Genomic DNA, 16,603 nt, shown 5'->3' with positions numbered 1-16,603 from the left:
TTGCATTCACAACCACATTTTATTTTGTGAGGCTGTGTTCCCTAGTTGCAATGAATTTTCAATCTTTAAATAATATAACTATGTAACAATTCAAAAGAAACACTGTCCTGGATTTCAAAATGATGGCAGAGTTACAACTTAGCAAGTGAACAAAGATTACATCATTTTTGTAGTTAGAAAACTATGTATCCACCCTCAAAAATTCTTCAAGTAAGTCATCAAAATTTATTCACATCAACAGGATTAAATAATTAGGATGTATTATTGTTTAACATTAAGACATTAAAACCCAGAAATTAACAGCATGAATGACCTCTTGCTGAAAAGAAAGCAATGTCAGTATGTACCATTACGAGCTAAAATAATACTTAAAAACCAAAACAGAAAACTGTTAGGTGGCCCAATTTTGTTTTTCAATGCAGTTATCAGTCTCCAGTCAGTAAACTCAACTGTAGCTTAGAAATGTGTTTCAATACATTTATAAGCATTTAGAGTATCAAGCCGGTGCTCCCAAACTAACAAGTGTCTCTAAGCTCTAAATTTGATCTGTACATCCATACTTGAGACCAAACCAATTTAACTCTACTGAGTTTTAGTAGTTTAAAATGGCACTTCAACTCTTGTTTACTGAGATTTCAAATGAAGTTTTACACCTTTCATATTTATTAACTTGATGATCTTAGTTGTTCTATTTCCCAACATGTTATAATTCTTTGGGAATTGAAAGCAATAAAAAAAAAAAGTGGTGACCTCTGAAGTACCAGTATCTTTCTGCAAACGTCTTCCGTTACAGAAATTCAGTTATGTAAAACTCAGAGAGGAGGACCCGCCGGCTTTCCATTTTACATTTCCCCTACTCCCACTCAAGTATGGTAAAAGTATCCTGAGAATAATGTTCATGATAGTTCTTGTCTGCATCTTAATTGCATCACGTAAAAGTGGAAAATGTAGAGATTAAGAGCGTAAGGCTTATAATTCTACAGTACAAGTGGAGACAGAATTAAATGCACTGTCAAGGCTAAAAGGAAAATTATAACCCAAGACGCATGGGGAAAAATATTTATGTGGAGTTTTTAATCCATATTAGAATTCAGTTGTTGTAATTTGACCATAAACTTAGACAGAAACCATCTTCTGAGACATACATTCTAATAAATGGATCAACAGTACTGATAGTCAACCAAGAGTGTTATTTGAACTCATTAGTAACATTTCACTTTTCTATCAGACAGAAACCTACAGTGGTTTGCCCCAATTACATAGCTGAAACATTGTCTCATGAAAACAAAATGAAACAAAATTAAATAAAATTGGAAGATAAAAATACTCTGAAGTTAAAGCAAACTACAATCCTTGGCGGATCAATCAGGTAAAAAAACATTGGTGAAAGTTGGAAGCACAGGAAAACTGACATGAATCTTCAGCACAAAGTACATCTTTGAGGACATGAAACGATGACTCTTTGGAGGACAAGAGCTAAATACCCAAGAATCATCAGGTTTGAAAAATATTGCTTATCACTTCCCAGAACACAGCTGCAAGAACTGAAGATCTCATTAAAAAATATCAAGGTAATCATATTTATTGCATCTTTAGAATGCATTTCAGAACAGAAAATTAACAGTGCACCCCAGCTTCACCAAAATATATATTTAAGAGAGGGGCAACCTAAGATATTTATAAACAAGGTATAGGCTGCATGTGCTTTTCAAAAGGGTCTGAATTAAATACAACCAGCTGCCAACTTTGTGCTGTGACATACTTGAGTTAGTGGGTGTGTGTATACTAAATCATTTATTTTTGTCTACAATAAATGAAATAAAAACACTGCCCTATACAATCCACTATTAGCAGTGAGTACAACAGCAAAAACTTATTGTACAATTTATACATACTAAAATATTCTCTCTAGAGAGAACGCAGAACAAAACCTAATCATTAGGACTTAATTTGGGGAATCTCAAATTACAACAGGGAAGAAACCAAATCAGGGAGTGTATGGAGCCCAAAATAAAGGTTCCTGGTCATAAGGCTGTAAGATTAGTAAGTCCAAGTGGTAGGATAAAAGCATGCTCACATGTATGCCGGGGTCTTTGTATATTTATCAAACTTTTAAATGAAACAAGACTCGCTACAGAAATGTCTTAAGCAGAGCAAGATAATGGGGAATTGTGTCATTTCTTTTACCGTTTTTGTTACCCAACTTATACAATGCGCAAAGTGCTAAGCAACGCTACAAAACACATTTACATCAACACTGCAGACCTGGGGAAATGAAATCCAACAATTTTATTTTTAATGAGCTGTATTTTCTAAATTTTTGTTTTATTTTTTTCCTGTTTTCATACAGTATTGAAAACAAAGCGCAGCACATTCACATTTTCCCGAGGACTGTGAAGATGATCTCTACAGGGATAAACGGTGTAAAGCCTTAAGCTCAATCAACCGACGCTGAAAACTCTCACGGGAGTAAAGGCTCGATCTGAACGGTCTAGAACAGGTACTGTAATTTAATAGAAGAGATGGTCGTCTTAATATTTAATGATTTAAAAGAACTTCTCAGTCCATGCGAAGAGTACAGTCCAAGAATAAATCAAATTTCTGAACGCATTTTATGCTACATATGTGTATACTTTGCGATCCTCAGGTGTTCGTGCCAAATATTCTCTCTCAATAAGTCCTTCAATACGTTTCTTAATAACAACTGGACTTGGTAAGAATCGAGCCTTCAACTGCTGAGTTACCTAGAAGAGAAAGTAGAACAACGAATTCCTATCAGGAAATTTAAAAAAATATGTAACATTTCCATATAGACACATAAAAATTCTAATCTTTGAACAGAACTGATGTGTCATTTTAAGATTCATATCAAACTCTAGTAATGTGATTACTAAAGTCAAAAATTGACTTTGAAAATCAAAACAGGTTTTATTTGAAAATGTAACAAGCATATGGGTTAGAACATACCTCACCAGAATGTGAATGCTGAAGGGCATGAGCAGTTGCGTTAGTTGGAACAGATCAGCAGGAATGTACACCCAGTATGGTTTAGCCACTATCATCTACTAACTTCTGGGTTATTCTGCCACTTCACAGTCTGGGAATCATCATGTATTTAAGAGCACAGACTCTGGACTCAGACTCAGAGTATCTAGATTCAAATCCCAGCTCTCCCATTTAGGAGCACTGGGACCCTGGGAAAATTAACCCAACCTCATGAAATTAACGGCAATGTCTGGCCTGCTGTCAATGCTACCGCTGTCGTCCTTTTCTCCAACTGCTGTCAGGATTCTAGGGATGGTGACGTCGGTAATAACAGAACAGTAACTACAGCAGCAGCCAAGTCTGTGTACTATGCATCAGTTACTCTGTGTATGCTAATTTATTTAATGCACTAAACCCCGCAAAGTGAGGAAAATAGCCAGGCAGCAAGACTGACATACACTGAAAGTACACAAAACCGACAGAGAGGAGAATCTAAACCTTTGTGCCCCCGAAGTCCGTGCTGTCCGCACTGAGCCACGCTGCCTCTCCTGCAGAACACCCACCCGTCCACGAGCCAGTTTCCTTTCACTCCCACTGGATCATTTCCCAAGACCACATGGACTGGCAATTCTCTGGTGTCTGAAACTTGAGTACGTTCCCCCCTCCAACTAAAATCCAGTATTATCACTCCAGAATCAACAAACTTGTTCCCAGCCCGAGATCTCTCATCCTCTGACTCCTTCTTTCGAGCTACTAATAACTTCATTTGACCTCATTTGACAGGGTCTAGACTATATACAAGATCACTTCAACTACGCTGTCAACAGTAACCTTCAACTCCCAGATTCCTCTGGTTCTCATCCATAGATACCCGTTCCACATTCACGACATCATTCAAAATCCACTACCCAGTTCCTTGTGGAAGTAAAGTTGTTTTTACACCTTTTGGGCAGACTAGGAGTCGACAAGATGTAGCCCACAGGCCAAATACAGCCCCACAGCCTGTTTCTGTAAACTCCTCCTGAAACACTGTCACACTGAACTGTCACTGGTGGCTGCTTTCACACTACCCCTGGCCATGAGAAAAAAAGGCTGCCAATCTCTGGTATACACTGGAAACACAAATTTCATGCGTTCTAATTCAGCAAGTTCCTGAGCACCATCATCTCACATCCTGTTTCATGGAGGGAAGACAGTAGACTTAAGCTTGCAATTCCTTCGACTCCCACCACCTTACACATACACATTTATTCATTCATACACATTTGCCCACCCTTGATTAGCACACCCCCTGCACCCTGCCCTGGGTCCCAAGAGAGGCACATTCAGGAGCATCTTTGCTAGCGCGTCTACCACCCGCCTGTGCTCTTTCTCCAGCTCGCTCTCCTCTCCTAGACTCTGCACACCAGCGGTCCCTCAATCCCACCTTCTTTCCCTTCCTTCCTCAACCTCAGTGTACAGACATGTGGTATATCTTCCTTCCAGAAAAACAAAATCCAGGACACCTCAACTCAACACCCAGTCCTCCAGTATTGCTCTGCGTCCTTCCCATGAGCCAAGATCCTGAAGGACAAGGGACTCTTCCTGCTCCGGCCATCAAATGTCCACTCTACCGGAGCAATGAAAAATGTCTGGGAAAACTCATGAATTACCTAATTGCCAACGTGTCTTAAGTGTTTGACGTTTTAAATCATGATTTTTGAAATAACTGACCAATCACTCTTGTAATTCTCTTCCTTTGCCACATGACACAAAGTCGGCTTGTGCAAAACACTGCTAACGGGCAGGCAGGACACAGCAGCACACCGTCCCTCCTTCTCATTGGTCAGAAACCTCCTCTCATTTCCCATGAAGAGCCAGTAAATGGCAACTTCCGATTTGTCTTCACCCATTTGTCTTTATCCTCTACCAATTCTTATTCAGCTCTCCTCATTTCTTACCTAGTTTAATGGCCTTTCAAGCAGGCTTCCCCTCCTTGGTTTCCAAATTTATAATATGTAAGCACTCAATAAGTGGTAAGTTATTTGTTTTTGGAAATAAAAGTAGCTTGTTTAACATCAAAGTATTAAGTAGCAGCAAAATTTTTTTTCTTCATGGGACAATATTATTTTTATTACAAGGACATTAGTTCTTAAAGTGTACATGTATCCGATGGTACTGCGGTGCTCAGTTATCCAGTAAGTGCCACGCTTTCAACCGTGCATGTTACCTGACTATAGTTCCCTTGTTCTGAAATTAGACTTTAAGTAACCTGAAGACAGTTCGTTCCTAAATCTGGACCGTTAATACTGTTCTGCGTCCTCCACCCTGGTCTAGTCCCGCGGCGCCCGTACCTCTGCTACTAAGACGTTGTGCTGCATCTTCTTCCTGGACTTCATTATCCGCACGATAGCAGCTTCTATCTCGTGTTTCCTGTCGTCGTCTACTTTCTGCCTCGTTTCTTTCCTTTCGGGGTCGGATTCACCTTGTTTGGCAGCAACTAAAACACAAAGTCGTTTACCATGTAATTACCACGTAATGGAAAATGTAGTTCATAAACAAGTGTAATTTAGTATTATCCACCCAGAAAGGCCAATTTCAAATTGAGTATACACACTTACTAATTCAAGTGAACATTCAAAAGGGGCCTACTTGAACGTTTAACAAATATTTAATTAAGTTAACAATCACGGATATAAAAATTCTGCTTATTCTTAAGTATTAGGAATTTAATTTTACAGAGATAATAAAACCAAATTTGTTTTTATTAAATACAGTGATTCCTCTGCTGAAAGAAACATGGTAGCTGGATATGTTTTATAGAAAACTTGTCAGTAAACAATTTTCATGGCTTGTGATTTCCAGAGGTCACCTAGTATTTTACCAATATGACGCCGAGATATTTTAAGAGGAGGAAAGTTATACACTGCCAAGATGTAGTTAGCTCAATTTAAATAATCAGAACGTACCACTGGGATGTCAGTTAAAGGAACTCCATAAAAAGTAATTTATTTGCTCCTCTCACAGATTATCTCAACAATTTATCATAGGTCTTACTATGTCCGTCTCATGATCATTAGTGCATACTATATTCTAACCTTCTGGAGAAGAGAAGGCTTACAGTTTTTCCCTTCTGCCTTCAAGGCAACTACTCAGGATGAAATACAGAAGGCCCTTTCTCTTAAAACTCTGCTCTGAAGTAACAAAGAAAGAAAAGTAACGAATTTTTTGTTTATTTGGTGGTCAGTAAAAATAGATAATAAAGTTTCAGGAGGCAGAAATCAGAAAATTACAAAGAACCACCTAAGACACTGCTGGCGTCGGCATGGGCAAACCCAAGACACAGCAGATTCTGCAACTCAGAAGATCATTCTGGTGTGCATATCTAATCAGAATCCCTTGGTTAACAATTCTACTTTTAGTATCTTTTTCCAAGATAATCAATACCTTAACATGAAGAGTAAAATTAGATTAAAATGACCTACTAAGAAAGAATAATGCTTTTCCTCAAAAAAGCCAATGTCATTAAAAAAAAAAAAAAGGTACTGACTTAAGAGTAAATAAAAATCAATGTAATGGGGAAACCTTCACTGAATCCTGGATCTAAAGTGTAAGATATGAAAGGCATTTTACTTTTTTTTAATGTTTATTTTTGAGAGAGAGACAAGAGTACAAGCAGGGGAGGGCAGAGAGAGGAGGGGGACCCAGAATCTGAAGCAGGCTCTAGGCTCTGAGCTGTCAGCACAGAGTTGACACAGGGCTCAAACACATGAACTGCGAGATCACGACCTGAGCTGAAGTCAGATGCTTAACCGACTGAGCCACCAGGTGCCCATAGAAAGGCATTTTTGAAGCAACTGTGGATAAATAAGTAGGGGTGGTATAAAATATTTATCTATACAAATAAAATTATGGAATTATTTTTCTTGGGTGTGATACAATATTACAATTATTTTGGAAAATACCTTATCTAAGGAGATACACGTAGTATGCTTACGTGTCAGGGTGTATGGGTGTGTGATGTTTGCAGACTAATTTAAAATGCTGTAGCAAATATATACATATATGAAGGGGGAGGCTGGGGTCAAGGGCACCGGAGCAAATGGGACAAAAGTTTAATGACTCAAAAATTATGGTGTCTCTCACTTTTTCAACAAATTTGAAAATACTTAAAAAGGTGGAGGAAAGAATACTTTTTAAAAAGCAACCTATTGTGTTTTGCTACATGAGACCACCTAAGTAGGTACATTCCAAGATACATCAGAAGACAAGTATCTGTGTATCCCACTGGATTAGGAGGTTTTTTAAAACCTAAGGGCAGGAGCTCACTCTCACAGCCTGGCACGATGTCCTTGCCCTAAGAAGAACATAACAGAGGCACCCGCTTGTCAGGGGGGTACAGTACAGATGAATCTAGCTATATCTGGGAAAGGGTCAGGGAAAAGGGGGTGTGGTGATGGGGAAAACTGCTGACTATGGAAATTGTTGTAGATTACACTGAATCCAATTCTTGTCAAAGGTTGTGCTATTTGAGTAATATGTTTAACTTCTTTGTCTGAACTTCGATTCCTGACTATAATAAGAGCAGCATAATTGCGTTAGGAAAGAGTCTCTGCATCTTTGATTATGAGCCAAAAGGCAAGGATGTATTTTGTTGACAACTTAAGAAAAACTCATGTGGTCACATACCACCAGAAAGAAACTTTTAACTTCTACAAAATATTTTTAGGAGCCATGATAATCTAAATGAAAATATTATTTCTTCATAGAATTTAGTAGGTGACAAGAACTTTAAGAGATCATCTAGCTGTATTTCTTGTCATATATAACTGTATTCCTATTTTAGTTAAAGTATTATATACACACACATATAAAAGATACCAAAAATAAAAATTCTATTTTCATCAGATCTAAAATACACCCCCCCACACAATCACCACCACCATCCCAAATTAAAAATTCAGAGAGAAGACTTTTTTTTTTTTATAACAACAGTAGTATGTGACATTATTATTACTGCTGGACATGATGGAATCAAGGATTACAAAGAGTTACTTATTTAGGGTAAAGTAGGGTGAAGTTTGGTAACTCAGATATAAAACACCATACATCTTCCTCTAAATTTAGGATGCAAACAAGTCCTGATATCCAGAACCTGTATCCACCCAAACCTGTAAGTCTTCTGCCCTGAACTGGGGCAAAAAGATATTTTATTCCATGATTAAAGCACAGTTCTATTTTTATTTTCAATTTACATCTGTGTCCAACGTGGGGCTATTCTGGGGATGGAGGTACGACGACACGGCCTGCAAACACGGGACGAAGCAGGCGACGCCCTACACGCCCGCTTCAGAGGGCACACAGACCCAACCGGGGCCAAACAGGTCAGCACAAGGGCGCGTATGTGTTTTCATGTATTCTGGCAATCAGTTATAGATTTAATATTAAAATAATTTTTAAAATACTTTTATTAATGTATGATATAAACACAATTTTTTAAAAGTCAGAGTAACTACAGTCATTTTAAACTTATTTTAAAATGCCGTTTTGCTGCGAAGACTACAGAGGCGGAGTGGCCGAGCCAGTCCTGGGAAGCCCTCTCATCGTAACTGTGCAGTGAGGGAACGGGTTTATTCGAGTTTTAAACAGGTGCAAAGGTAAAGTGCTTTTTTCCCCTTAAGTACTTAGAAAACACACATCGTACATTATGTTAAGTATATAATAAAATAGGATGCTCATTAATAATTAAAAACAAATACATCACAAATTGTTCACAATAGGGTCATTTCTAAGCTTTTAAATTAGAGAGATAATATGGGTTTTTAAGGTTTTGCAACCTAAAAAATATCCATCAAAACATAAATAGCTGCACCTAATACTCAAACTTTCGATAGATAACCCCCAAGTCTGAGAAATTTGTAAATCTGTTTAAAAAAGATGCCCATTATTAGTTAACTGGTTAAATATAATTATTTTATAAATACTCATCTATTAACAAAATTATATTTACCTGTTGAAAACCAAATGGATATAAGTACCTTGTTCATGTTACAAATTACTTTTTTAAATGTTCACTGCACTTGGAGTCAACTGTATTTTGACGGGAACACATATGAATAGAAGCTGCTTTATTCCTTAAGCCTAAGTGTCAGGCAGCATCAGAAAAGCATTACTGTTTTTAAAGAAAGAAATCCAACAGAGAATAATTTCTTTAGAGGAAAAACCATTTGTAAGAGGAAAAATGTAATTCCAGATACCTGTTTGAATCTTGACTCTATGTAGTTTGGATGTGAACTGATCATTAACTGTAAATATGTGACCATTTTCTATCTCCTTTGACTTGGGTTCTTTTGTGAGAACCCGCTGAGTCGGTTTACCGCAGGCGAGAGACTGCAGGGCTCTGACAAGCTCTCTTTCAGGGATATCTGTCTCTTGCTGAATTTCCTGAAATGTATCAGATTGACAGAATTAGACTCTTTGAAAGATTAAAGTAGACTCGTTAATTACTAAGTAAAACTGACCGAGCAGGAGAGATAATTACATTAAGGCAATAATTTACAATAATGAATCCCCTGATTATTAGGACACTTCACTAAAATCTCACTTATTTGAACTAGGGAAAAGGTGATTTGAATCAAACACTGAAACAAAACACTGAAAAGACAAGTACTTTTTTATTTCAGGAGATGTAAGGCCTCGCCTAAAAAATGTCATCCAGCAGAGATTATTGGGCACCTGCTTTGGTAAAAAAATTTAAAGTGTTAGTAACATATGGTTGCTGATTTTAGAAAAACTCTACAGTCCTCCTTCCAACGTGATCCATGCTACTTCTGCTCAGCAACTTCTTTCACAGAAAGAAGCAAAGTCAGCCCAAGCTAAGACCTTCTATCATACAAAATTCACAATCCATGTTGACCATGTAACTGTCTGTATGACCAAATGAAAAAAAAATTAAATGCCTGGTAATTACTACTAATCATGAGAAACAGTAAGAAATGTTTTGACGTCCAGGTGGTAATTTTTGCCACTTACTGTGGTACGAATAAAATACACCAGTAAAAACAAAAGCAGCTGGGGGAAGAATGAATGTGTCATTTTCTTGATTCATTATGCTCCTCTTCAGTCCACAGGACAGCAAGGGAAGTATGCATGTATACGATGTCCCTATGTGTCTACAGATGTGTGAGGCCACCACGTTCTTACAGCAGGACAGATGGCTTTGATTTCCTGTGTAAAAGCTATTCTTCCTCAAAAGCAGCTCAGGAAGAACAGGCATATTTATGGTGTAACTGGTAACTGATGTGGAGTCCTTCTCTCTTTCACAGGAGTCTGACAGCAACAGGTTGGGTTTCTCTAAAGGACTATCAGTGAGGACTGAAGGAAATGGGAATTTCAGTGATGATGAGGCACATTCTTTTGCCTCAAAAATAGGTATGTCTACCTACTGTAGCCATTTCGAACACTATACATGTTAGCCCCAGCAAATAGGTGCTATAATTAGAATGTTGATTATAATTATTATTATATGTGAAAAGTGACTTAATCACATATTCTATTGTTTAATCAGACTCAAAGAAAACTAGAACTCCTTTCTTAGGCGATACTTTACAATTACAGACCATTCCCAGAGGTGACTACTGCATTGCAGTGTGCATCCTTTATGCCTTTTCCTATACATCTACATATCCACACAGGAATACAAACACATACACATGTGTATGTACATGAACACACCCATGAATACAACAGTGTTAATGCTAACCATAAATGGGATACCTCCTCTATAACTTTTCCCATTCAGGCACATTCACCCTTTCATTTTCTTTTGCTTTGTTACCTTCTTGGTAGAAGTCTTCTACCTTTCTTGCTAGAATGACTCCTAGGAAAAGATTATGACTCTTATTAAAATACCGCTTTCCTCAGGTCATTTTCTGATTAACTAATTTAGAGAGAAGTTGATTTTTCAACTGAACTCTTCTCTGAGGATGTTCTCAATTGATTATCACAGCTGACAATCACACTGCCTACAAATTTTGTCAGCTCCTGATATTTTATAAACTTCACGTTTTCTTACTGCATTAGGACCTGCAGAACAATGCTGAATAACAGTAATAATTAGGCAGATATCCTAAAACTTGTTCCGAACTTTAATGGGCAGAAGTCTAGTATTTTACTCCTAACTACTGCTTTGCTTATTAGGTCTCTCGTTAGATATAACCTCATGACATTAAGGGCATTTCATTCTCTTCTTAGGTGGCTAAGAGTCCCCATATCCTGTAAGTATGAAATGGAGACTGACTACTACAAATGCTTTTTGTAGATCGGTAGAAATCATTGATTTTTCTCCTTCAAAGGTCTGGCAATACAGCCAAGTGCTCGGTTAACTTTATTATTATCAAACCTTACTTATATTAACAAATTCCTTTGTATTCCAGGGGTAAATCCTATTTGGACACACTGAATCACTCTTTCAATATACTGCTGAGTATGACTTGCTAATGTTTTATTTAAGATTTGTGCTTTTTTTTTTTTTTTAAAGTGTACTTATTTTCAGAAAGAGCACAAGCAAGCAGAGGAAGGGCAGAGAGATAGAGAATCCCAAGCAAGCTCCAGGTGCAAATAGCTATTTGCAAGGAGCCTGATGCGGTGCTTGACCCCACGAACCATGAGATCATGACCTGAGCCAAAATCAAGAGTCAGACACTTAAATGACTGAGCCACTCAAGCACCCCAAGATTTGTGCATTTAAAGTTGAATAACCTACAGCTTTTTCTTTTTTGTATTCTCCTTGTTTATTTCGGTAATGAGGTTATACCAGCCTCACCTATTTCCAAGAGCAACAGGTGTATTTTACTTTCTGAGTTCAAAGTTCTCTGTATATACAGCTTTCAATTTTAATTGGCTAATTATGGGGGCACCTGGGTGGCTCAGTCGGTTGAGCGTCCGGCTTTGGCTCAGGTCATCATGATCTCACAGTTCGTGGGTTCAAGCCTCGTGTCGGGCTCTGTGCTGACAGCTGGCTCAGAGCCTGGTGCCTGCCTCAGATTCTATGTCTCTTCTCTCTCTGACCCTCCCCTGCTCGCACTCTCTCTCTCTCTCTGTCTCTCAAAAATAAAAGCATTAAAAAAAATTTTTTTTTTAATTTGCTAATTATGTTATTCAAATCTTCTGGAAGATCTTTTTCATTGTCTGGTCAGTCAGGACTTTGTGAGGGATTTCTATGATTGTAAATTATCTATTACGCTTTGTATTTCCAAACACCTTCCTGTATATATTGTGAAATTATGTCATTAAGGATTGTTAGAACTTCTTCATGAGGTATCAATGATCACTGATTTTTAATTGTTTTCAATTTAGGTGCTACTGCCTAATGTTAACTTTGCTATTATCCATAATTAGTTATTATATTTCAGACACAAGAAAATTTAAAAACTGTAATAAAGAACATTCAAAAATATATATGTTAATTAAATATTCCTTTCAAAAACCAAATGCTAGTTACTATAATCCAGGTTAGAGACTACCACTTTACGTATTTCCTGATTTTAGCTGTTTTATTTATTTTTTAATATTTTTTAAGTTGTTTTTTATTTATTTTTGAGAGACAGCGCGAGCAGGGGAGGGTCAGAGAGAGGGAGATACAGATTCTGAAGCAGGCTCCAGGCTCTGAGCTAGCTGTCAGCACAGAGCCCCACATGGGGCTCGAACCCGCGAACTGTGAGATCATGACCTGAGGTGAAGCCGGATGCTTAACCGACTGAGCACCCAGGCGCCCCTTTAGCTGTTTTAAACTGTAACACAAACTCGTATTCATTAAAGAAAGCCATAAAAAGAGAAAAAGCTTCAGGAGCTTAATTACCATGGACGAAATGTGACACAACAAATAAATGCCACCCTTTGCAGGCAGCTTCTGAGACAGCCCATAATGATCCTGGTACGTTTTAACCTCGCGTGATCCCTTCACAGTAACGGGGCTAACTTGGGTGATCAAGTAGTAAGTGACAGTATGTGACTTTGAAAGCACAACAGGTTCTGCCTGGGGCTCTCGGATGGCTCGCGTTAGGGAGAGGTGTCCACTGGAATGCAAGGACAAGTGAACAGCCCTGTGGTGAGGGCCACGGGAAGACCCAGGAGCCGAAACAAACTTGCGGGCTATGTGGAAGGAAGCGTCTTCCCAGCGCTTAGAAATGTATTTTCCAGATGCAGACAAACATTAGATGACTGAAGCCCAAGGTGACATCTTCACAACCTCATGAGGAACTCTGCGCCAAAACTTCCCAAATAAGCCCCTCTTCAACCTCTAACCCACAGAAACCAGGAAAGGTAATACAGTGTTAGAGGCTTTAAACCACTAAGTTTTGAGATATGTTATGTAGCATTAAACAACAAATATACCGTTTTACTGAATTCATAAAGAATACTCAGTTAAAAAATCAGCTTCCTTTAAAAGTATTACTTTAAATTATCCTAATTTGTGGAGGTGATCTGTGTAAAAGAGCTGGCTAACAGTACTTTCACAGCACACTACAGTGTAACACACGGTATGAGTACAAATGGCAAATGCCTTCTCACAGTGCCCCCCGTTCAAGATGGCAGCAGCCAGAAGGCTCTGGAACACCAGGAATGGCACTCTACATATGCCATTTATGCTCAGGCCTCTGGTTTGTTACTTAGCTAAAATATGAAATATTAGAGGGATTTTCTGCTTATTTTTACTTTTATACTTAATGATGCTCACTAGTATCAGTGATTCCAAGTCAGCAGGAAAAGGGAAGAGTGAAGAGTAAGCTTAAACCACTGAAATTACTAGCAATTCTAATAACGACTTTAGAAAATGAGTTTGTTTATCTCATTATTTTCGCCAGCTCTTTACAAAGTAGGATTGAAAACCAACATTAATTAGCATTTATCAAGCAGTTTATTTTGCTTAAAATATGTTACCCATGGTAGCTGCACTGCAGATAACAACATTCAAACTGTTAGAGATCACTTAACTCCACCTGTTTGAAAAGGCTTACAACTTGAGTAAGCTACTCAATACTTGCTTAATTAATATCTTTGGGACTAAATCATGTGTAACTTGTGCTTCACAGCTAAGGTGACGCCCTAGGTAAGACACACCTAGAAATACATAAGACCAAAACCTCTTGACTTAGCCACCAGAGTGAAAACACTGGAGTTTCAAAACATTTCCTTCAGGTGTCTCCTATAAAAACAATAACCTCTTACATGGAAGTAGGAAGGTAGGTATTAAAATAGGGCTAACAGGGATGCCTAGGTGTAGCTCACATGACTTCTGATTTTGGCTCAGGTCATGATCTCATGCTCATGAGATTGTGCCCTGTGTCAGGCTCAGTGCTGGTACCCTGAGTGTGGAGCCCACTTAAGCTTCTCTCCCTCCCTCGCTCTCAAAATAAAAAACAAACACAAAAAACCAAAACCAAACAAACAAAAAACAAACAAAAAAAACCAAACCCCAAAAAACAACAACCTACAAATCAAGTTAGCTCCAAAGTTCAAACTTGAACTTATTTCTATGTTCACAGTATCTGAAAACTGGCTTTCAATTAAGAATAAATTCAGCAATAATTTTACAGCTTTTGTTTTAAATTTAAACTTAAAATCACATGATCTTGGGACACCTGGGTGGTTCAGTGGGTTAAGTGTCAGACTTCAGCTCAGGTCATGATCTCACGGTTTGTGGGTTTGAGCCCTGAGTCAGGCTCTATGCTGACAGCTCAGAGCCTGGAGCCTTTTTCAGATTCTGTGTCTCCTTCTCCCTCTCTGCCCCTCCCCCACTCTATTCTGTCTGTCTCTCTCACAAATAAACATTTAAAAAAATTTTAAAAAGAATCACATGATCTTTATTTCGACTCAACGTACCCTTTAATAGCATGGGAAAAGACTAATTGAATTTAATGTAGCCAAATGTCCTAATGGAAGGAAAGAAAAAAAGATGGGTATAAAAAAGAAATCTGATACTACCAAGATACTGTAAAACTAGCATTAGACGTAGAAATCAATCAATCAGATTTGATTGGTCAGAGTGCAGAAACAGACCCACACATACAAAGTCAACTGATTGTTTTCATAAAGGTGCCAGGTAATTCAAAGGGAAAAGAACAATGCTTTGGATAAACAACCATGGAATGAACAACTGAGTATCAGTGTGTGGGAGGAAAGCATTCTTAACTTTTACTTTACTTGTTTCTAAGTAAATTCCACCCCCAATGTGAGGCCTGAACTCACAACACAGACCTAGCTGCATGCTCTCCCAATGACCAGCCAGCCACTCCAAGCAGGGAAAGAATTAATCCTTAATCTTAACTATAGAAAAAAAAATATTTGAAACTGACCACAGACCTAAATGTGAAAGCTAAAACGAAAAAGCAGCTTATAAGAAAATGTCTGCAACCTCAAGGCAGCCAATGATTTCTTAGACAGGATATCAAAACCATGAACTACAAAAGGCAAGTGGCAACTGGACTTTTTCAATATTAAAAACTCCTGCTCTTCAAAACGTATCATTTAAGGAAAATAAAAAGGCAAGTGACTGTGATAAAATATTCACAGCACACAGATCTGACAGAGGATTTGTATGCAAATTGACCCAGTAAAGGCAGGACCAGAAGCTTCACCAAATATGATGTGCAAGTGGCCCAGGAGCCCACAGGCTGAGGAAAGCAAGTTACATACAGAGTGAGATACAATTACACAGCAAATAAAACAGTTAAAATGTAAAAGACTATTAAATTCTGGAGAGGATAGGGGGCAACTGGAGCTATCCTAGACTGCTGACAACAACGTGAAATAGCAGAACACTTTGGGACACCGTCTCTTAAACAGCTCAACCTATCTTTCTATTTCTAACAGCCTAAATCTGAGAATGACCCAAGTGTCCATGAATAGGTAAGTGGGCAAAGAAAACACAGTAAATCTGTATAACAGAATATCACTCCAGGGGCGTCTGGGTGGCTCAGCTGGTTAAGCGGCTGACTTCAGTCAGGTCATGATCTCGCGGTGTGTGAGTTGGAGCCCTGCATGGGGCTCCGTGCTGACAGCTTAGAGCCTGGAGCCTGCTTCAGACTCTGTGTCTCCCTCTCTCTCTGCCTCTCCCCCTCCTCGCACACTCTCTCTTGTTCTCTCTCAAAAATAAACATTAAGAAACAATACAAAAAGAATACCACTCAGAAATAAAAAGGAATGAACTACTAAAACTATACACACACCAACACGGATGACTCTCAAAAATACGTGATGGACAAGAGCAACACATATTCTATGATTCCATTTATATGACATTTTAGCAAAAGGCAAAACTCATCTACAGCGATAAAGAGCAGATCCCTGGCAATCTGGGGACAGGGAGAGGGAACAGACTACAAAGGAGCATACAAATTTAGCGGGTAATAGTCTGTATCCTGATTGTGATGGCACTTAAACAAGTTCACAGATCTGTTAAAACTCAAAATTATGCACTTAGATGGGATATGTTTTATCACATAAAATTCATGCTTCAATAAAGCTGGTTTTTAAAAAAACTAAATGGAATGTGACCCAATATAGTTCCATAGCCTAATTTTATGCTATTTTCTCTAATGGTACTCAAAGGTTACTTAATAAACATAATACTCAAATA

At 38.2% G+C, this 16,603-nt stretch overlaps 1 protein-coding gene across 2 annotated transcripts in view; it reads right to left on the bottom strand.

Annotated features, from left to right (window-relative positions):
• Positions 1-205: 205 nt before the first annotated feature.
• Positions 206-16,603, bottom strand: part of CUL3 (cullin 3) — a 74,383-nt gene continuing 57,985 nt past the window's right edge. For both annotated transcript variants that reach the window (XM_029933696.1, XM_029933697.1), the window contains exons 13-15: positions 9,222-9,408; positions 5,319-5,464; positions 206-2,744 (exon numbers count right to left, since the gene is read on the bottom strand). In XM_029933696.1, the coding sequence (XP_029789556.1) occupies positions 2,613-2,744; positions 5,319-5,464; positions 9,222-9,408 (465 nt within the window). In that variant the 3' untranslated portion in view covers positions 206-2,612. The remainder of the gene's footprint in view (positions 2,745-5,318; positions 5,465-9,221; positions 9,409-16,603) is intronic.

Source organism: Suricata suricatta, chromosome 3 (assembly GCF_006229205.1).
Source record: "Suricata suricatta isolate VVHF042 chromosome 3, meerkat_22Aug2017_6uvM2_HiC, whole genome shotgun sequence".
Classification (NCBI taxonomy): domain Eukaryota; kingdom Metazoa; phylum Chordata; class Mammalia; order Carnivora; family Herpestidae; genus Suricata; species Suricata suricatta.
The sequence above is the reverse complement of the archived record's forward strand: the minus strand, read 5'-3'. Positions and strand labels throughout refer to the sequence as shown.